Raw genomic sequence first — 22,164 nt, forward strand, 5'->3', positions numbered from 1 at the left:
CCTTTCCAAGATGTATTGAGCCAGAATTAGAACTCAGGTGTTGCTGGCTCCAGATGCTATACTCAGATCATGAGGAACATACATCCCAAAAACAGAACAATACATTACGAACATGTATTATTATTCTGAGTGGAAACAAAACCCAAAAAAACTACATGGTCGTAAACTACATACACATTAAGCAGCAATAATTAGTGCAAGCAAAAACAATGAGCTGAAAAACAATGTATTGTAATTACAAAAGTACTCACCATACAATACAGTAAATCATCTGGAAGCTTGTAGAATCCATGCCATTATTAGCTCATGTCTCTTTTCTTGCCTTTATGTGCATTCCAGGCTTCTAATGTATATTAAACGTGCATGGAGAGAAGAAAAGATCCCTTAATCATGTAACAGCTAACACTGTTAATCTTTGTTCTTTTGTTTCTCATTTCAGCTACAGTCATCTTTCAAATATGTTAAAAGGAGAAGAACGTTAAGGTTGTTGTATCACCTGTATTATTCTTTAAAGATCTATTCTCCTGGAATTAACAGTGCTTCAAGGCTGATCCACTCATTCTGCTCGAACAAATCTGCAATGTTTGCTTTTAATGGAGGCAATCTAATTTCCCAGTGTCACTTTTTGGTTTATTTCAACAGGGTAATGGACTCACTCCAAATCCACCGAATGCATATTAGGTCCTTCATAGTAATATTCTTGGTTAAAAAAAGAGTGTGCTGTTCTGCTGCTTGTCATTTATCCACACAAACGAAAAGCCCAAGAATTTTTGGATGGAGAGAATCAGGAGATCCCAAACCCAAACATATAAAGAATGAATTTAAATAAAAACATGCACTGGTTATACTAGGCAAAGAAAATCCCCAATCAAGGTCCAGGATTTGCATAGTTTATCCAATATAGTAAAACTCTAACTAAATCTCTAGCAGACTAGGGATTTCCAAATTATTTAAATTTTGTCAGTCTAAGAAGATTAGTTACTTTTTTGTTTTGATCTCTTATAAATAGTAAAAATTGAGTAACTGAATACTTTTCCACTGAGTTACCCTTTGCAGTCTAACTACTATTTTAGCCTGAATATTTGGAAGTGAATGAGTGTATATATTGGATTTATACTGGGTTATACACTGTGCTTGTCATAGGAATTAACTGAAAAAAAATCATACCTGTGGGCACCAAGTCACTATGTGATTAGCTGCCATTTAGACAATTTTAACTCCATCTTCTTTAGCTGATAGTGAACAAGCAAGATTATCCACCTTAAAGAAAAAAAACAAAACAAAACAATGCCTTAATTTTCATATAAATAAATTGCATAAAATAAATATTGTCTTCCTAAACTGAAATAAATTCATGTAAGAAGCCTTACTTTGATACCTTCATTTGTCAAAGAACATGTTGGAACCAGACATTAGGACTGTGGAAGAAGAGAGATGTTAAAAAAAAAAAAAAAAAAAAAGGTAGAAACAAGAAATCTTATGAACTTCCCCTCATTAGGGTCTGAATATTGGATTCTTCTCCAGAATGAGTGCTGGTGATAACATTTGTCCAAACTCTACTGGAAAGCTTCAAATTACAGGAGGTTTTGTTAGCTAACTTATGGCTAGTTTATTATTTCTCAGAGGCCATCTTGCCTAGATGATTCATTAGAGCAATCATTCTGTAGTTCTTGCACTCCAATGCACTTCCTTTCTTGTGTATTGTCACCAGCACAGATCTTGTCCATTCCTGAGGTGCCTTCCCTTCTTCACAAGTTATATTACGTAGTCAGTGTATATCCTGAATCATATTTTCTCCACCATATTTAATCATCTCTCCCATGATCTTACTTCCAGGGCTCTTGTTATTCTTTAGTCATTTCACTGGTCTTTCTACTTCCTCCTCCAAAATATTTGTCTCGCTGTCGATGCTCAGCAGAGTATCTCTTTCAGTTCTTCAATCAGTCTCTCTGAGATGCTCAGGTTCAACTGTGCTTTGTATAGATCAGTGCAATATCCTGTCCATTGCTGCACAATCTTCTCCTTATTCATGAGCACCTCTTCATTCTCGCCTTTGATCACCATCTGCTTTGGCTGCCACTTCCTATTAATATTCCTAATCATCTTATACACCTCTCCCTTCTTACCTTTGCTGTAATACCTCTCTATATCTTCACACTACTTCGCTAACCATTTTTGCCTTATTCTTTCTGGTCACTTTCCTTACCTCATTGCATTTCACTCTATATTGCTCTTCAGCCCACTTGGAAACATGCCTTCTGATCTTCAACGTTCTCTCTTCTTGGACCTCATACCAATATAGTTTGTTTATTTTACTCTTTGGCACAGGACAAATGAAGTCCACTCTTTCATAGATGGTTCTCCACAATACAAGAATTAGTGTAACAACTGGAGTTGTATTGCCTGTACTGTGGTCTTATCCTCGGTGTAGTATACAGAGCTGCTAGTTAGATGAGATATACCATATTTAATACACAAAAGCTAAAAAGGGTCTTTGAAAACATCATGGATAGTTGTTTGAAAACATCTGTTCAATGTGTAGCTTTAATCAAAAAACTATGACTGTTAGGAACCATAAGGAAAGAGGAAATAATAAAACAGAAAATATCAGAATGCTACTATATAAATAAATAGTATGTGCATATCTGGAACAAGGAATTCTGGTCACCCCATCTTAAATAAGATGACATGTCTGATCTGGAAAAAAGCACAGAGGGGGGCAACAAAAATGTTTAGGGGTATGCAACAGCTTCCTGATGAAATGAGAGTAAAAAGATTTGGCAGCTATTCAGGTTAGAAAAGAGATTACTAATGAGGGACATGATAGATGTCTATAAAATAATGAAACATGCTAAGAAAGTGAATAAGGAAGTGTTAAGTGAAGGGGCAAATAACACAAGAACCATAGATCACTCAAAGAAATTAAAAGGCACCAGATTTAATAGATATGTCTACACAATGAAATTAGTTCAAATTGGTTACGGTCAATTTTCTAGCACCCAATTTTGTAAGTCAAATGTGTATGTACACACTGTTTCATAAAGTGGACAGTGTGTCCCCCCATTAGGATTGCCAGGGTCCAGCTGTCCCGTTGCATTGTGGGTTTCTGTCCCAGTGTGTGATGGGACAAAAATATGCCATGGGTCATTCTGGGTGTACATCATTGGCATACCATAGGGCACTTGTCTCTGCCCCCTCCTTTTGGAAAGCAACAGCAGAAAGTGTTTTCACATCCTTTTTCATGTCCATGCAGGTCCCATTACAAGGCTAGCATGGAACCTACACTGCTTAAAAATACTGTGCCAAGTCTCATGAGCACCTCACACATTTCCAGAAGAACGATGAAGTCCCAAGGAGGACATGGGCATATATGAATATGAGACACTGGAGAGGAGGCAGAACAGTGAGATGCTGGCTGCACTCAATGTTTTGTACACAATGGAATGATGATTCTGGTGCCACAGCATAAGCTTACTGGGGGGGAACTGCACTGTTCTGCAGATATGGGATGAACAACAGTGGCTACAAAACTTCCGCACAGGTAAGACCACTTCCATGGAACTTTGAGAATTTATTTCCCCCACCCTCAAGTGCAGCAAGGCCAGAATGGGACCTGCTATAATGGCATTCTGTATCTCATGCAAATTGGAAACTCAGCAAGGCTTTGCGGGTAGCTGGCTTTTTCAAGTTTTATTTCCAATTCCACTTAAGTTGCTAATTTGTGACCACTTTAAATTGTTCCCAATCTCACTTTTATTAAGCACCAAGCTCTGAGGTGGCAATCCCATCACCATCACACACACCCCTCATCTTCTAACATGCAGTTATGCTATAAGCATAAAACATGCAATTTCTAGTTCTTCTCTTTGGAATAGCTAATCTATAAAAAGAAAATAAAACAAAAAACAGAGTGCACATGTTGGATATGATTTTCATCAGAATAATGCTGTTCTTGCTGTTTTATGGGCCGTCAACACCTAAAATATAATAAAGAAATCAATAGTTTAAGTGGAACAATGAAATGTGCACTGAATATACAATAGGCACTAATAACATTTTTGCATTTTTGTATAACAGATTGCTCTTAAGAACAAAATCACTACATATTATTCTATGATTGACAAAGACGGAAAAATCACAATCGAAATAATAAATACACTATAATCCTAGTATCAGAGGGGTAGCCGTGTTAGTCTGGATCTGTAGAGCAACGAAGGGTCCTGTGGCACCTTATAGACTAACAGAAAAGTTTAGAGCATGAGCTTTCGTGAGTTAACTCCGGCATCTGAAGAAGTGAGTTAACTCACGAAAGCTCATGCTCTAAACTTTTCTGTTAGTCTATAAGGTGCCACAGGACCCTTCGTTGCACTATAATCCTAATGGCTGTGACTAGAGATGTATTAACTATATCCTGAAAAAAGGGCAAGAGAGTTTCCTCTTGTCTTCTGATTTTACACTTTATACTTTTCATTTCAAAGTCATTCAGACACACCATTCAAAGAGGGAATTATAAGTAATTACACATTTGCCCTATCCAGCTTACATAACACTCTAGGTAAAATTCTGCCTCCAATGAAGACAATGATAATTTTGCCATTGACTTAATGCAGAATCAGGTTCAGAAGCTCCAGAAGGGTACTTATATTGGTTTCACAGAAGACTAGCACATGATGGGCACATCAACCTCATGTTTATGGGTGGGGAAAATCAAACTGAATCATTGCATGGTGGCCAGAAACAGTGCTGTTTGGAACAATGTGCATTTAATGCAAATATGCTCCCTGTCACTCAAGGAGCCCTCCAGTTAATGTTTTGCTCTCTGCCGCTAAACTTGTGCTGAGAGCATGTACCATGACAACCCTAATGATGCAGTAACCCTCTTCAGGTATGTCTGCACCAGTGGTTCCCAAACTTTTCAGCATCATGTCCTCCTTTTGATTTTTGAAAAATCCTCCCCACCCCTCCACCTCCTTTTTACCATCAACCAACCCCCTTTTAACAAAAAAAAAAAAAAAAAAAAAAAAAAAAAAATCAATTCAGAATTTAAAATAAACACAAAAGCTTGATATAAAATGTCATTTAAAATTAAAAATAAGCACAAATAGTTTTTCTTGGTCCCTTGTGGGTGCCTGGTGCAGCCCCAGCTGGATGGGTGCCTGAGTCCTGGGCCAGCCGCCAGAGCTGCCTGCCCACCAGCCACCTGCCCCAGCCATATGCCAGCCACCCAAGTCCCACACTGTTGGGGCTAGCTGCCTGCCTGCCAGCCGTCCACCTGTCAACCCAAGCCCCACAAGCCCTGCAAGCCACCCACCTGAGCCCCTCCCCTCCTACAAAGCCAGGCACCACTAGCCCCTGCTCTTGCCCCATCCCCAGCCCCCCCATCTAACCCCATCCTTCTCCTCCTCCTCCTCTTCCCACTCCAACCCACATTCAATCACCTTTGCAGGAGGCACCTGGCTCTACATGGGTCTTCTATCACCACATGGGTCTTCACCAGCTGCCTAGTTCTTATAGCGGCTGCAACAGGTCATCCACATAAAATGGCTGGGGCTGAAAGCTGGAAGCAAAGGCCATCTCTCTCTTCAGGTGGGGAGAATGATGGTGGGGGTGGCTGGATCACCTCATGCCCCCTCGGAATTTTGGCACACCCCCCACTTTGGCCTTTGCCCACTCTGGGAAACCATGGTCTACACTATGAGCTTGGGATGCGAATCCTAGCTCACTTAGTAGCAACGAAGGGTCCTGTGGCACCTTATAGACTAATAGAAAAGTTTAGAGCATGAGCTTTCGTGAGTTAACTCACTTCTTCAGATGCTGGTCCTGGAAATCTGCAAGGCCAGGTATAAATAGGCCAGAGCAAGGCTGGGGATAACGAGGTTAGCTCAGTCAGGCAGGCTGAGTTGTATTGTCATCAGTAGATCTGGAGGTGTGAACTCCAAGAGAGGGGAAGCTGCTTTTGTATTTAGCCAGCCATTCACAGTCTTTGTTTAATCCTGAGCTGAGGGTATTGAATTTTCAGATGAATTGTAGCTCAGCAATTTCTCTTTGGAGTCTGTTCTTGAAATTTCTTTGCTGCAGGATAGCTACGTTTAAATCTGCTACTGTGTATCCTGGGAGACTGAAGTGCTCTCCTATGGGTTTTTGTATATTGCCATTTCTGATGTCTGATTTGTATGCATTTATTCTTTTACGTAGAGACTGTCCAGTTTGTCCGATGTATATGGCAGAGGGGCATTGCTGGCACATGATGGCATAAATTACATTGGTAGATGTGCAGCTGAATGAGCCCACGATGGTTTAAACAAAGACTGTGAATGGCTGGCTAAATACAAAAGCAGCTTCCCATCTCTTGGAGTTCACACCTCCAGATCTACTGATGACAATACAATTCAGCCTGCCTGACTGAGCTAACCTCGTTATCCCCAGCCTTGCTCTGGCCTATTTATACCTGGCCTTGCAGATTTCCAGGACCAGCATCTGAAGAAGTGAGTTAACTCACGAAAGCTCATGCTCTAAACTTTTCTGTTAGTCTACAAGGTGCCACAGGACCCTTCGTTGCTACTACAGATCCAGACTAACACGGCTACCCCTCTGATACTAGCTCACTTAGATATTCTCATACTAACCCTCATCTGAGCTATTACTGTATTATTCTAAAAGGGAGTTTTCCAATTACTGCATTTGGATTGGGATTTAGCCTCCACATAATTCCTTTCCCTTCTAAAAGTTAACAGCCTTCAACTACCTCCAGACTCTTATCAAGTCCTCAGTTGTCTCTCAGACAAATCATACTTACTGTTAAACAAACCTTTTTCTTTGAAACCAAGGAAAAGGCAAATGAAGCAACGTATTTTACATAAATATTGACTCAAAATGTTTAGCTAAATTGCTTTGATAACTTTTGTTTGTTTTCCACAGACATTCAAGAGACCAATTTTTGTTTGAACAACTGAAACGAAAAAAGAAGCCATTTTGAATTTTTTTCTTTGATTTGTTCAAATTGATGAGTTCCCAAGAAGCATTTTAATTTGGACAAAATGGTATTTTCCAGCAGAAAACTGATGTGTTAAAACTTCTTCAATCAGCTCTAGTTCCAAATACACTTACCCTCTAACTTGGTAACATTGTTGCTTATCATAACCTTTTGCTTATGGTCGGTTTGATCAGTTTTCAGACCACATTACATTATTCCAATTCAAGAAAATTTTAATTAAGTTTCCAAGTATGATTTGATGAGATAGCTTCAAGTGCTTTTCTAAAATCCATATGTATTACATGTACTGCACTCCCTTCATCCATTAACTTTGTAATTCTATCAAAAAAGCAATCGGGCATGTCTGGTAAGATTTATTGTTAATAAATCCATTCAGTTTCTATCTTCTGGGTCCATTATCCTCTAGATATTTAGTTATTTTTTCCTGTGTATATTTCTTCCATTTGCATTGAGATACAAATTAGATTTACAGGATACCCATTGTCACAGTCACTTTTATTTCCTCCTTCCCCCCTGCACTATTGCTTGCTTTCTTCCATCAGTACTGTACTTTCCAAATTTCAATAGTTTTTCAAATACAGTTATCAGTGGTACGTCAAATCAATAACTAATTCCTTTCATGTCATATGCTTAATGCCATCAAAATGGACAGAGCTGAACACGTTCAAATGTTCCACATATTCCACTTGTCCAAAGAGAAGTGGAACCCCATGGAAAACTGAAAATCATACAGTATTTAGAAAAAGAATTGTCTATGGACTGTGCCTTTTCACAGTAGAACCATGCTAATCCATTCTTCACCACTTCTCATACCAATATTTCATTCACGAAATAATTTCTTCTCAGCAAAGATCAAGGGCCAGAATGTTAGCTGATGTAACTCAGCACAGTGTGACTGATTTCCGTGGAGCTCTGGCACCACTGTGTACCATTGGTGTCAATGGAGCACACACTAAACGGGAATCTGGGCCTTGGAGATACACATATCTCAGAGAAATGGAAAGGACTTTGAGAGGTCATCAAGTCCAGTCCCCTGTTGTACCAGCAGGACCAAGCACTATCCCTGACAGATTTTTTTTTTTTAATATATTTGTCCTGACACTTATATGGCCTCCTGAAGGACTGAGCTCACAACCATGGGTTTTCAAGGCCAATGCTCTAACCACTGAGATATCCTGGCCCCCCAAGCTAACTGCTGAAGTGAGTTTTCACATAGTTACTGTGCCTCCCCCCTCAACACACAAATGCTTAAAATTCATGCTGCCTTTTCCTTTGTATTGTAGATCTACAAGACCTCTCTCCATAGTGCAGGGAAGCAACAAAGATGGGGAAAAAAACATGTTGTATTTGACTTATCTTATGTTGTACCTACTTGCCATATGCCTAAGACTGATGGGAAGAATGCCAACATGCAGCATGTTGCATCAGAGAAGAGAGCATGTGTTTGCCTTTTCTGTCCCTACATCACCTACACTAAACCCTGGGGCTGTGTTTACACTACCCTCTTCTTCGAAATGGGCATGGTAATCAGCCTGAGCAGGGAATAGCAATGAGGTGCTGTGATGCATATGCAGCTCCTCAGCAGACTAATTCTCACCGCTGTAACTTCAAAGTTAGCAACTTTGAAGCGCTGGCAAGCCATGTAGCCGTGAGTACTTCAAAGCACCTGCACAACTTCAAAGTGCCCTTACTCCCAGAAAAAATTGAGCTATTCACTATGCCCCCTTCGAAGAAGAGGGCTAGTGTAGACAAGCCCTTGCAGACCCAAATGCTTATCATTCATATGGATGGGCTTGTGTGGTTCCAAAGAGATGGAAAGGTGCCATTTTCCCCCTTCTGCTAGTGCTCTCAATACAACAAATTTGTGGCTTTTGTCCATCACTGAACTATGCAGCAAAGAGGAGTGCCTGACTTGCAGAGACTTGTCAAGTTTGGAATTTAAATATATTCTCAAATAAAAGATCACATCAGTCAGCAGCAAACTTATTTACTGTGTTGTTTTCCTCAAAAACAGAATGATATAAAATTAAGATTCCATAAACATAATTTTCAAGACAGACTGTTAAGGTGAACAATTTATTCTGTGCCAAACACACAGAATAGCTGTAGTAACTAGAATGAAGATCATGAGTTTTTCCTTATGAAAACTCTGGACAATTTATCAATTTTATTAACATTTGTCTGATGTAGATTCAATGACCGTTATTTTTACCCTTGTAATGAAAAAGAAACACAATTAGATGCATTTCTAGATGGGATAAGGGAGCTAAGAAAATATGATGTGGTCTACCAAATGTAAAGCTGTCTGGCAAAACAGCAATATTCTGCAGTATTGCTCCAGACATTAAAATGTGTTTAGATATATGTTAGAGATATTATTACTTCTAAGTGGGAGGTTTTTCACTCCTTGCAGTTATTAATGAACAGTGAAAACCTACAGCAGAACAGATGATATACTAATTTTGACTAGAATCACCATAATCAGCAATGCTGATCTCAAAGTTTAATATTAGGAAGACTATGTTTCAGTACTCAGACACAAAGCCTAGAAACTAAATTTACAAAAGCAATACCTTTTGGTAATATATAGATAAACCTCTCATAAAAGTTAAACACAATCGTTGCCACTTTCCTATAGCAGTCACACTGGGCTGTGTGAGGAGGTTGTGCCAATAATAAACATGGAACGTGAGCTGATTCGAGTGTTGGTCTTGAAATGAAACTTAAAATACATAGGATGTGTCTACACTACCCCTCCCTTTCAGAAGGGGCATGTAAATACAGCAGTTTGAAAATACTAATGAGGCACTGGGATGAATATTCATGATCTCATTTGCATAATAGCAGCCACTCACCATGTCAAAAGAGCTGCTTTCTAAATGCAAACTAGCCATGTAGACAGAGTTCCATATAAAGGAATCCCCTCTTTTGAAAGCACCCTTCATCCTTTTTTTTTTTTTTTCCAGGAAGAAGGGTGCTTTCAAAAGCCGGGGCGTCCTTTTGAAGGAACTCCATCTGCACAGCTAGTTCGCATTTCGAAAGCAGCACTTTCAACACAGCAAGTGGCAGTCATTATGCAAATGAGGCACTGAATATTCATATCAGTGCCTCTTTAGCATTTTCAGATGGCTACATTTACATGCCAATTTCGAAAGAGAGGGTAGTGTAGACACATCCTATGTATTTGAAATTTCATTTTGAGACCAACACTCAAATCAGCTGACATTCCATGTTGTTTATTATTGGCACAACCTCCTCACACAGCCCCGTGTGACTGCTATAGGAAAGTGGTATTTTCCTGAATGCAGATATTAGACTCCCACATTTCAGAAACATCACTGGATTAAACAGAATTCATACTGGATATTTTTCACAAAAAAAATCTAACAGAAAATAACACTGTACTTGGACAAACAGAAGCCAGTTGTCTCATCATATGCAGCTGTATTTGAAACTCTGCCAAAAAGTTTGGAATTTGGCACTCCTACGTCTTTTCAGTTTGTTACAATGCACTTAGCCTATCACTGTTACTCAGTGTATTATAACTCCAGTACAAGCTCCTTACTAGTATTTCCCACAGACATTTAATCATGGCACTTACAAGACATTTGCTATTCCTAGGATTTTGACTTCCTGTCAGTCATTTCTTAAAATGTATAGGATAAGGAAACCATTTTCCCCCAAAAACACTCAACTTCATGCAGTCTGTCCTGTACTCACACCCCCAAAATACAATATACTGGATATAGTGTCCCTAACATCATATTTTGTTAACTTAACAAACCAATAACTCATTGACAGAGGCTGGCATGGTGGGAGGGAGGAGGCGGCGGCAGCGAGCTCATCTGAGGCTGAGTCTAATGTCGTTCTACATGCTGTGCAAAGACTAAAAGATGGTTCCAGGCTAGAAGCACTTACATCTCATCAAGCTGTTTTTGTTAAAAGTCAAAAGAGACTGACCGCAAAGCTCCCTGTCAGAACTGAGTGTAAAACTACATTTGCACAGTATGATACTATTGTCCAATGGGACTATCATCACTGCATCAAATCATTTGGGCTGAAAGCAAATTGTAGTCAGTTATCTAAGCCACAGGTTCTCCAACTGTGGACTTAGGCTCATGGGTTCATGTGGCTTCAGGAGTACCAGTAAGTAGTAGACTTTCTAGTGACTTTCCCATATCAGCTGAGCATGAAAGCTGCATGAGCTGCTCAAATAGTGGAAAGTAAAACAGGAGCAAAGTATTACTTTGTTTCTTGCTATTCCACAAGTAGGTTGGCATGTTTGTGATTAATGCACAGGATTGGGACTCAGGAGATCTGGGTTACTGCTGCTGACATGGACTTTGTGTAACCTTGGACCAGTGGTGGGCAACCTGTGGCCTGAGGGCCTCATGCCACCCACTAGAGCCAGAGACCCCCCTCTGCCTCCCTTCCCCCATTCACCTCATGCCTCTGCTGACTTATGTGCTCTGAAAATGCTGGGAAGGAGTGGGAGGAGTAGGCAGGACAGGGCTCCTCCACCCCAGTGTGCACAAGTCACGTGGGGGAAGGAAGTAGAGAGGATGGCTGCAGGTGAAGCGCCAGCAGGTTTGGGTTGCTGTGGTCCACCTCACCCTTCACAGTTGCCCATTGCTGCCTTAGAAAAATCAGTCAGTTGTTCTAGTGGATCAATTCCCCACCTGTAAAATGGAGCTATTAATGCAACCTTTCTCCCCCTATTTTGATTATAAATAATTTCTAGTAAACATTCTCTTATTACATGTATGTAGCGTAGCTAATATATTAGGGTACACATTTCAGCTGGGACCTCCACGTGCATCTGTAACACAAAAAAGTCTGTAAAGTGGGGTCTGCAAGCTGTGGCTCTTGAAGGAGTCATTTGTAGCTCCAGACACTGACTCCACTGCCACTCTGGATGCTGTAATGAGCCTGCTGTGCCACCTTTGGAACAACAGTTTGTATCTCCAGCCTGGCCAATGCTCGATTCATCCTCCTCTCACATCTGGGTAGGGCAGCAGTGGGTGTGGAGAGGGGCTGGCCCTACTGTTGCACCTGCATGTTTTGGCACAACTCTCCCTGGAGGGTATGGAACCCATTTGGGCTTGAGTGGAACATAGTGCAGCAGGCTGTGGTGAACATGGCCCCACGCTGGACAGGTATGGTGCGGGTTGGGTGTCTTTCCCCCTCCGCTGCCCCTACTTTTAAAACGGGGATTCTCAAATGTTTTTGGTTCACATCTGAAAAAAGATTTCTTTTTTCCATGGACCACCACCTACCCTTGCATTTGTGAAAAGATAACATCTCTGGCACAGTCACCAATTGCTTAAGTGGAAAAATATTAGGAATGCCTTTAATGTATTTTAATTGTCTTTGAATGTGATTTAGTAAAATGAAATAAAGAAGAGATGGGTAAATGCTGTAATGGGACGCAATAAAGAGAAACTAGGAGAAAATTAGTAACATGTTTCAAAGAGAAACATTTTATAATAAAATAGAAATGTAAGATCATGAGCTGTTATTTCTGTACAAATGCAAAGAGCAGCCCTTGTAAATAAGATTACTATATTTTAGGCTCCTAATTTGACCCTCCCACCAGATTCCCAAATAATTTCTGGTACTCATTTCCATTAGATAGGACTGATCTTGTAGCTTACTAGGACTCAGTAAAGGGTTAAATATTTACATGAACCTCATTACAAATAATTTTGTGTGCACTGTTGTTAAAATAGGGGTTGCAAAAAAAAGTACAGTTTTACATTATTTGTTAAAGACTGTCTTGTATTCACATGCATTGTGGCTCTTGAAGTATTGATTTTGTAACTAAATTTAAAAAAATGGCTCTTCTCACTGTTTTGATTGCAGATCCCTACTCTAAGGATATGTTTGCACTGCAATTGGGGAGTGAAATGGCAGCACATACACTACCTACCTTTGACTGACCTACCTTGATAAAAAAGAGCAGTGAACCTATGGTGGCACAGGCAGCAGATTGGGCTAGCTGCTTGGGTATAAGCACAGCTGGGACCTTGTACAAAGCATCTAACTCATGCTGCAAACACAGACTGCTGCAGTGCCTCAGCTATTCAGCCCCAAGTTGTGTTCCTTTGAATCTGAGTTTGGGAACTCCCATTGCATTCATTGCAGAACTACAAAGACTCTGTGGCAAGATTACATCATCTAGCACATCTGCGCTAGACCCAGAATTAGACTCCAGCTCTCCTGTATCTACACCTGATCAAGACGACAATGCTCCCAAACCCAGTAAATGGATTTCTGCATTCTCTTCACTCATGACAACTGTAGACTGCAAACAGCACAAACCCAATGTGAGTGATACGCTTGTTGCCAATTACCTATTACTTCCCAAAGCTCATGCAATAGAGTACATGCTATCTGGAATCTGTGGCCCTGTACAATGCAGCATCCTGATAGATGCATGTGCCTTACTATTACTGCTGTCTTCCAAAATTTATTTGCATAAAGCTGACACAGCTGATGCTCAAACTCCTGTAGAATTAATGCTCTGACAACTGATTCCTATGTTTGTTGGTTGTGAACAGAACCATACTTCTTACACATCTTCCCAAATCAACAAAGTCAAGTGATAGTAAACTGAAACATTCTTATGAATGGCCTGGACAATTCTGATGAAAGAGCTAAGAGATTAATTTCTTCTTCTTTAGTAGTTGCAATTACTGTATTTTGCATAGACCTGGAAGATAGGCCCATTTTCCAAATCTGTATAAATACAGGCAATGGGCCATGTGCTTGGTATTGCTGTGAGGTTAGTAAATATCATCCTTGTGTTATTGAGAGGCAACCACAGAGAGGTGAAACTAACTGCCTGAGGGGTACTGTGAACGAGGCATTAATATATTACACAATTTGTGCCAAGAATTTCAGACTTGGTTGTCTACAGTTAGGCATCACCATATGTGCCCTGATTTTCAGCAATATTCTGCACCCAAAACAAATTCAGAGCTTAAAAATGCCTGAATATATTCTATGCAAACAAGCCAAACCAATTCATGAGGAAAAAGATTAATCATGAGGAACTGTAGTCCAAAAGGAATTTTATCCAAAAGAGTTATGAACAACTGAAAGAGGGACAAAAGAAGCTTATAATTTGCATTTCAGTCAAGTACAGTGATCGACACGGTTTTCACTATAAATCATGTACACAAAAATGCTGTGGAAAATGTATAATTCTGTCTATTGTAAATGCGGGTTTCCATCCCAGGGCTCCAAATCTGTACATGCAGTGATCTGAAAAACAATAAAGTTAGTCATGGCATAGACTTTCCTTGTGCTCCTTTGTTACAGCTTATTGACGATGCATGTGTCTTCCATTATATGCTTTTGCTTCTGTCCTTAAACAACGTTTATATACATAAGGATTCTTGTTAAAACAGTTATGTGGTAGTACATTTTATTCAAATATTAAAAGGTAAGGGGAGCCAGGAAGGTTACTAATAAATGTTTTTAAAAGAAAAGGCTTCATCTGTGTATTATGTATATTTATGAATACTATGTACATTTTATAGGAATTAATAAAATGTATGTACACAGGAATATTTGCTTTATAGTGAAAAAGTATATTCCTTTAGATTGAAAAACTGGCCTCCAGTGGGCAATAAAGTAATTTCACAATGTTGCTTGTTTTTCCAACTTTCTACAATAAAATCCATCTGAGATTTTATCTACATGAAGTACTGAGCCATTTTTAAGCTATTGCCAAAGCCCTTGCAGTTATTTCTGTACATAGATGAAAAAAATGCTTTAGGATCCTTAAGTCTGAAGGTTATATCACTGCAATTTTGCTTACATTGAGTTCTTTTCTATGGCCTGATATTTTTTTCAAAACATATTGGATGTAGAATGCATCTCACAAAGCAGGTCTTCTTCGCCCACAAAAGCTTATGCTCCAATATCTGTTAGTCTGTGAGGTGCCACAGGACTTGTCATTGTGTTTTGGATGCAGATGTTATTTACCTCTCACTCTAAAACTTTGTTTTTTGTCATCTGTTGGGATCCCCTCCGAGACCTTTTCTGGCTGACTTATGCAAAGCTCCGAATCCAGTTCTGGGGGAATCCAAGAAATTGGCTCAACTCTGGCCTCATCATTGCTGTTTTTGAAATGGCATACAGTTGAAATATACTTCAGCTGATCAGGCTGAAAAGCATATGGGAGATGGGTATATGGCATATTACACATCTGTCCAACACAATCATCAATAAGCTTATACTCATTTTTACATTGTGTATTATTGGTTAATACATTATATCATGCACTTAATGACTTGCCCACTGATTTTGTAACAAATTCCCAGCTAAATCATTTTACTACATGCTAGGCCACAGTTGCAAGCTACCACACATTTCTTAGTAAACCACTGTCTCTTTTCCTCTAAGTACATATTTATAAAGTGACAAGACTATTGCAAATTTATTCTGTGTTTCATGTCCTTGCTCACAACAGACCAACACCATTATTTCTGCAATTGACTACCCAGCATGCTTTTAAGCGTGAAAATTTACTTTAACTCTTGAAACCTACTGGCTATCTCCCCATTCTTGCAAGTCCTTCACTCTGTTCTTTTGCTCCACTTTATATTTTCCTGAAGATCTAGTTCTCTGTCTTTCAGGAGGATATTTGTTATTCCATATACTAGTAATGTGGACTTACCCAGTGGATGTTTATCTTTTTCCCTGTACAGCTGTATCCATTTTGTTAACATAGTTAAATTCCTGTGGGTGTTATGTAACCTTGAAATGTTCACTGTAATTTCATTTGTCAAAGATGCTAAAGAGTGGAATCGGGAATTCCATTAATAAATATTACCTCAACACCAGGGGCCAACTTCTGATCTTTGCTGCCAGTGCAAATTTAGACTCACTCCACTTATGTCAGCTTCTGCAACTTCCTTAGACTATTTTCAACTGTGGGTGCTCAAGGCCTCTAAGAATTAGACCAAAGGTGTCTCAAATTATGCAATCAAACCTGCAGATACTGCTGAAAACTTGGGCATGAATCTCCAACAACAACAAAAAAGTCAGAATGCAGAACACATGACTTAAATTTCCTCTAAACTCAAAGGGGAAGATGGTGAGTGAGTGATAATCCCACACAAAAAGATAAATCACAGAAAGCAATTTCTCCTCCTATAAAGATACTAGGCTCGATCTTTGGCCCAATAAAATTATCTCTCCACAGTATCAGAAGTACAAAGCAGACTTAAAGATAGTTTATGTGGACAACTGATGAGTCCCTATGCACAGCTTCCTCTCCCTTTCTAGCTTCAGAACCCCAGCTATGGCCAAGGAAAAGGGAATAAGCCTGGAAGATTCTTGTGCTCTGGAAATCCTCCATTAGCATAATTTCCTAGAATTGCTCAGAGAATGCAAAGATTTGCTTATCTTGCCTGAAAACAAATTTGGGTCCAACAACCAAATCCTGAACAGTCTGTTGTATTTTGATAAACAAATCAAAAAATGAAAGCCAAGAATCACACCTAAGAGTGACTACTACCACCACCCCCTTGAGACATTGAATCTCCCTGATCTCCTGTGTACATGAAAGGGTTTTGTCAAGAAAACTGGGCTTCTGTCAACAAAACATGTTGAGCATCTACACACAATATGCATTTTGTCAACAGTCTGACAAAATTCGGCACTTTCGCAGACAGCGTTCTGCCTCTCCAGGGTCAGGATGGAGACCTTTGTCAACAGCTTCTGTTGACAGAAGTTGTCATGTAGACACTGTGGTGCCCCTTTCGTCAAGAAAGAGGACCTTATGGTGCCGGCCAGAGGGACCCACAAAGTACCCTCTCCACCACAATCACAGCTCTATACTCCCAGGCTCTGGCTGCTTTTAAAAGAGCAGGGATCCTGGAAAACCCATGGCAGGAAGCTAAGCATGTGCCAGCAGCAGAACACCACAATCCTGGCTCTCCCACTTCACAGCCCCTCCCTGGACCAAAGAAATGGCCCAGGTGGCCTGAGACACACACCCCCAGGCCCTCACATAACAGCTCGGAGGGGTCCCAGGATGCAGTCTGGGGCTCCAAGAAGTTGGCCCCCTCCTGGTCTTGCCCAGATCTCCAGGACCTACTGGCATGTGGGGTCAAGGTCATTGTCCTTGACCCCACAGCTGAGCACCACAATGCCCTGAGGTATACCTGCCTCGCCACAGTCCTGGTGGAGCACAGCCACCCCACCCACACCCAGGTGTCTGTGTGGGCCAAAGTAAAAGAGCTCCACCAGGGCTATGTGCGGGCCCAGGTTGTGCTGCAGAGGTCAGGGCAGGGATAGCCACCTACCCCTATTATAATGAACTCAACCAACTCCTGGGGAGCGAGGACAGCACGCCCAGCCATGAGGCTGTAGTAAAGGCTGAGAAGGTGCCCCTGATGCAACCAGAAGAGTCTACCAGAGCCACCTCTGGACTGTGAATCCAGTGAGGGGACCCTGACCATTGCCTTGGACTCAGAACCATCCAACAATGCCATCGCCAGGGCATCTCTGGACCTTTTGGGGGACCATCATGTGAGTACCCCACAGGAGGCACACCCTGGGGCATGGAGGATGGTGCAGACAGGCATGCCACAAGCCTCACCAGGCTGGCTTGGGCAGGAACCCACGCTGTGGGCTCAACACATGCACAGTAGTGCATCCCACCCAAAGCCAGCAGGGACTCCCTGGGCAGAGTTGCCTGCCAGCTGCCAGCCCCATGGGGGCCTGAGGGGGCACACAAGTCCCAGGGCCCTGGGAAAGGCCTGACAGCCCCTGCCATGGTTGGGAGTGGGACAGCCACAGTCTATGACTGTAGCCCAGATATATCACCAAGGAGTATGGATCTCAGCTCATGTGCATGCCCACAGGTGATAGGCTGCAGCCACCCCACGGTTGCAGCCACCCCACGTGGCTGCAGCCACAGTTGATATTATAAACACCCACAAAGCGAGTCAGTGCAGTACAAAGCTCAAATTTAAAAGGCTGAATTAATGCCATTGTGGAAATGCCATTTGTCCCATGTCCCAGAGGTGTCCCATAATGCCCCATGGTTGTCCACTCTGACCATTTCCATCTCCATTATCTCCAGATGCACAAGTAGTCAGTACTGTTTACATCACTAACTCTGGTCCTCCTCTTGATTAGTACTTCTTTCTTTTCATGTGCCTGTATGTTTACACTTTCCTCTGGAATTTACATTCCAATGCATCTGACGAAGTGGGTCTTTGCCCACAAAAGCTTATGCTCCAATATATCTGTTAGTCTTTAAGGTGCCTAGGGTGACCATATCTCCCTGTCCCAAATATAAGACAAGGAGACATAAGAATATCAGAATGGCCATACTGGGTCAGACCAAAGGTCCATCCAGCCCAGTAGCCTGTCTGCTGACAGTGGCCAGTGCCGGGGGGGGGGGGGGGTGCGGGCATGGAACCAAAGACAATTATCAAGCGATTTGTCTCCTGCCATCCATCTCCAGCCTCTGACAATCAGAGGCCAGGGACACCATTCCTACCCTTGGCTAATAGCCTTTTATGGACCTAACCTCCATGAATTTATCTAGTTCTTTCTTAAATCCTGTTATAGTCCTAGCCTTCACAGTCTCCTCTGGCAAGGAGCTCCACAGGTTAAATATGCACTGAGTGAAGAACTTTCTTTTATTAGTTTAAACGTGATACCCATTAATTTCATTTGGGCTGCGTCTACACGTGCACGCTACTTCGAAGTAGCGGCACCAACTTCGAAATAGCGCCCGTCACGGCTACACATGTTGGGCGCTATTTCGAAGTTGAAATTGACGTTAGGCGGCGAGACGTCGAAGTCGCTAACCCCATGAGGGGATGGGAATAGCACCCTACTTCAAAGTTGAACGTCAAAGTAGGGCACGTGTAGACGATCCGTGTCCCGCAACAATCGAAATAGCGGGGTCCGCCATGGCGGCCATCAGCTGAGGGGTTGAGAGACGCTCTCTCTCCAGCCCCTGTGGGGCTCTATGGTCACCGTGGGCAGCAGCCCTTAGCCCAGGGCTTCTGGCTGCTGCTGTGGCAGCTGGGGATCCATGCTGCATGCACAGGGTCTGCAACCAGTTGTCGGCTCTGTGGATCTTGTGTTGTTTAGTGCAACTGTGTCTGGGAGGGGCCCTTTAAGGGAGCGGCTTGCTGTTGAGTCCGCCCTGTGACCCTGCCTGCAGCTGTTCCCGGCACCCTTATTTTGATGTGTGCTACTTTGGCGTGTAGACGTTCCCTCGCAGCGCCTATTTCGATGTGGTGCTGCCCAACGTCAAAGTTGAACATCGACGTTGCCAGCCCTGGAGGATGTGTAGACGTTATTCATCGAAATAGACTATTTCAATGTAGCGTGCACGTGTAGACGTAGCCTTGGTGTCCTCTAGTTCTTGTATTATGGGCACAAGTAAATTACTTCTCCTTATTCACCCTCTCCACACCTGCCATAATTTTATATACGTCTCATGTCCCCCCTGAGCCTCCTCTTTTCTAAACTGAAAAGTCCCAATCTTTTTAGCCTCTCCTCATATGGGACCTGTTTCAAGCCCCTAATCATTCTAGTTGCCCTTTTCTGAACCTTTTCCAGTGCCAGGATATCATTTTTTAGGTGAGGAGATCACATCTGCATACAGTATTCAAGATGTGGGCGTACCATAGATTTATGTAAGGGCAGTAAGATACTCCTTGTCTTATTTTCTATCCTTTTTTAATACCACCTAACATCCTATTTGCCTTTTTGACTGCCTCTACACACTGCATGGATGTTTTCAAGGAACTATCCACGATAACTCCAAGATCTATTTCCTGATTAGTTATAGCTAAATTAGCCCCCATCAAATTGTAAGTATAGTTGAGGTTATTTCTCCCAATGTGCATTACCTTACACTTATCCACATTAAATTTAATTTGCCATTTTGTTGTCACTCAGTTTGATGAGATCTTTTTGAAGTCCTTCATTGTAACGTTGTATAAGAACAAAGGAGACAGAAGCGACTGCAACAACTACCGTGGAATCTCCCTCCTAAGCGTCACTGGTAAACTGTTCACTCGTGTCATCCTTGGCAGACTCCAGAAGATTGCTGAGAGGGTGTACCCCGATCGCAGTGCGGATTCCGTGCAGAGAGGTCTACCGTTGACATGGTCTTCTCCCTAAGGCAGCTGCAGGAGAAGTGCAGGGAGCAGAGAAAGCCACTCTACATAGCCTTCATCGACTTGACCAAGGCTTTTGACTTGGTCAGCAGGGATGGTCTGTTCAAACTGCTCCACAAGATAGGCTGTCCTCCATGGTTACTCAAGATGATCCAGTCGTTCCACGAAAACATGAGAGGAACCATCCAATATGACGGCGCATTATCGGATGCTTTCAGAATCAGGAGCGGCGTCAAACAAGGATGCGTGCTTGCTCCGACATTGTTCGGGATCTTCTTCGCACTCCTCCTGAAGCATGCCTTTGGATATTCAACAGAGGGCATCTTGCTGCACACAAGATCTGATGGGAAACTGTTTAACCTTGCAAGGCTGAGAGCTAAGACTAAGGTGCGAGAAGTCCTCATCAGAGACATGCTATTCGCAGACGATGCTGCTGTAGTGTCTCACACAGAAGACCAGCTTCAAAAACTGCTGGATCGGTTCTCCAAAGCGTGCAAGGACTTTGGGCTTACCATCAGCCTAAAGAAGACAAATGTACTTGGTCAAGATGTTGCTGAATCCCCATCAATCAGCATTGACAACTATACGTTAGAGGTTGTCCACGAGTACGTTTACCTCGGGTCCACCATCACTGACACCCTGTCGTTGGACACTGAGCTAAATAGGAGGATTGGAAAAGCGGCCACAACTCTGTCCAGACTCAGCAAGAGAGTGTGGAATAACAACAAGCCGTACACACACACCAAAATGCAAGTCTACAGAGCCTGCATCCTCAGCACCCTCCTTTACGGCAGCGAGACTTGGACCCTGTATGCCTGCCAGGAAAAGAGGCTGAACGTCTTCCACTTGCGCTGCCTCAGGCACATCCTTGGAATAACATGGAAGGACAGAGTGACCAACACAGCCGTCCTCGAGCAAGCTGGAATCCCAAACATGCACACCCTTCTCAGGCAGCGTCGACTCCGCTGGCTTGGCCACGGCCACAGGATGGACGATGGAAGGATTCCAAAAGACATCCTGTATGGTGAGCTATCCTCTGGCAAAAGACCCCCGGACGCCCCCAGTTGTGCTACAAAGATGTCTGCAAGAGAGACCTCAGAGAGGTAGACGTCGAGCTGGACAACTGGGAAGAACTAGCAGATGACTGCGGCAGATGGAGGTAGGGAATACACAAGGGCCTTCAGAAGGGCGAGCTGAAGATCAGACAGCTAGCAGAGGAGAAGCGAGCACACAGAAAGCACAATAAGGACTTGCCAGACACCCACTACATCTGCAAGAGATGCAGCAAGGACTGTCACTCTCGTGTGGGTCTTTATAGTCACAATAGACGCTGTAAATGAAGTCTTAAATTGAAACTTTAAAGGGCGCGATCCATAGTCCGTGCAGACTGAAGGATGCCTACAAGCCTTCACAGTCTGCCTTTGTCTTGACTATCTTGAAGAGTTTAGTGTCATCTGCAAACTTTGCCACCTCACTGCTCACCCCCTTCTCCAGATCATTTATGAATAAATTGAACAGGATTGGTCCTAGGACTGACCCTTGGGGTACACCACTAGTTACCCTTCTCCATTTGGAAAATTTACCATTTATGCCTACCCTTTGTTTCCTGTCTTTTAACCAGTTCTCAATCCATGAAAGGACCTTCCTTCTTATCCCATGACAACATAATTTACTTAAGAGCCTTTGATGAGGTACCTTGTCAAAGGCTTTCTGGAAATCTAAGTATACTATATCCACTGGATCTCCCCTGTCTGCATGTTTGTTAACCTCTTCAAAGAACTCTAAGATTAGTAAGACGTGGTTTCCCTCTGCAGAAACCATGTTGACTTTTGCCCATCAAATTATGTTCTTCTACATGCCTGACAATTTTATTCTTTACTATTGTTTCAACTAGTTTGCCCGGAACTGACATTAAACTTACCGGTCTGTAATTGCCAGGGTCACTTCTAGAGCCCTTTTTAAATATTGGTGTCACGCTGGGGGGAGACATTGCAGGGAGGGATGGCT

General features: G+C 42.2%; 1 protein-coding gene across 1 annotated transcript in view; it reads right to left on the bottom strand.

Annotated features, from left to right (window-relative positions):
* CTNNA3 (catenin alpha 3) overlaps positions 1–22,164 on the bottom strand; it is a 751,450-nt gene that overhangs the window by 193,559 nt on the left and 535,727 nt on the right. Inside the window, 1 exon segment of the mRNA XM_074999587.1 lies at positions 1,168–1,260. Within this exon segment, the coding sequence (XP_074855688.1) occupies positions 1,168–1,260 (93 nt within the window).

The sequence above is a fragment of the Carettochelys insculpta genome, chromosome 7 (genome assembly GCF_033958435.1).
Source record: "Carettochelys insculpta isolate YL-2023 chromosome 7, ASM3395843v1, whole genome shotgun sequence".
Taxonomy (NCBI): Eukaryota; Metazoa; Chordata; order Testudines; family Carettochelyidae; genus Carettochelys; species Carettochelys insculpta.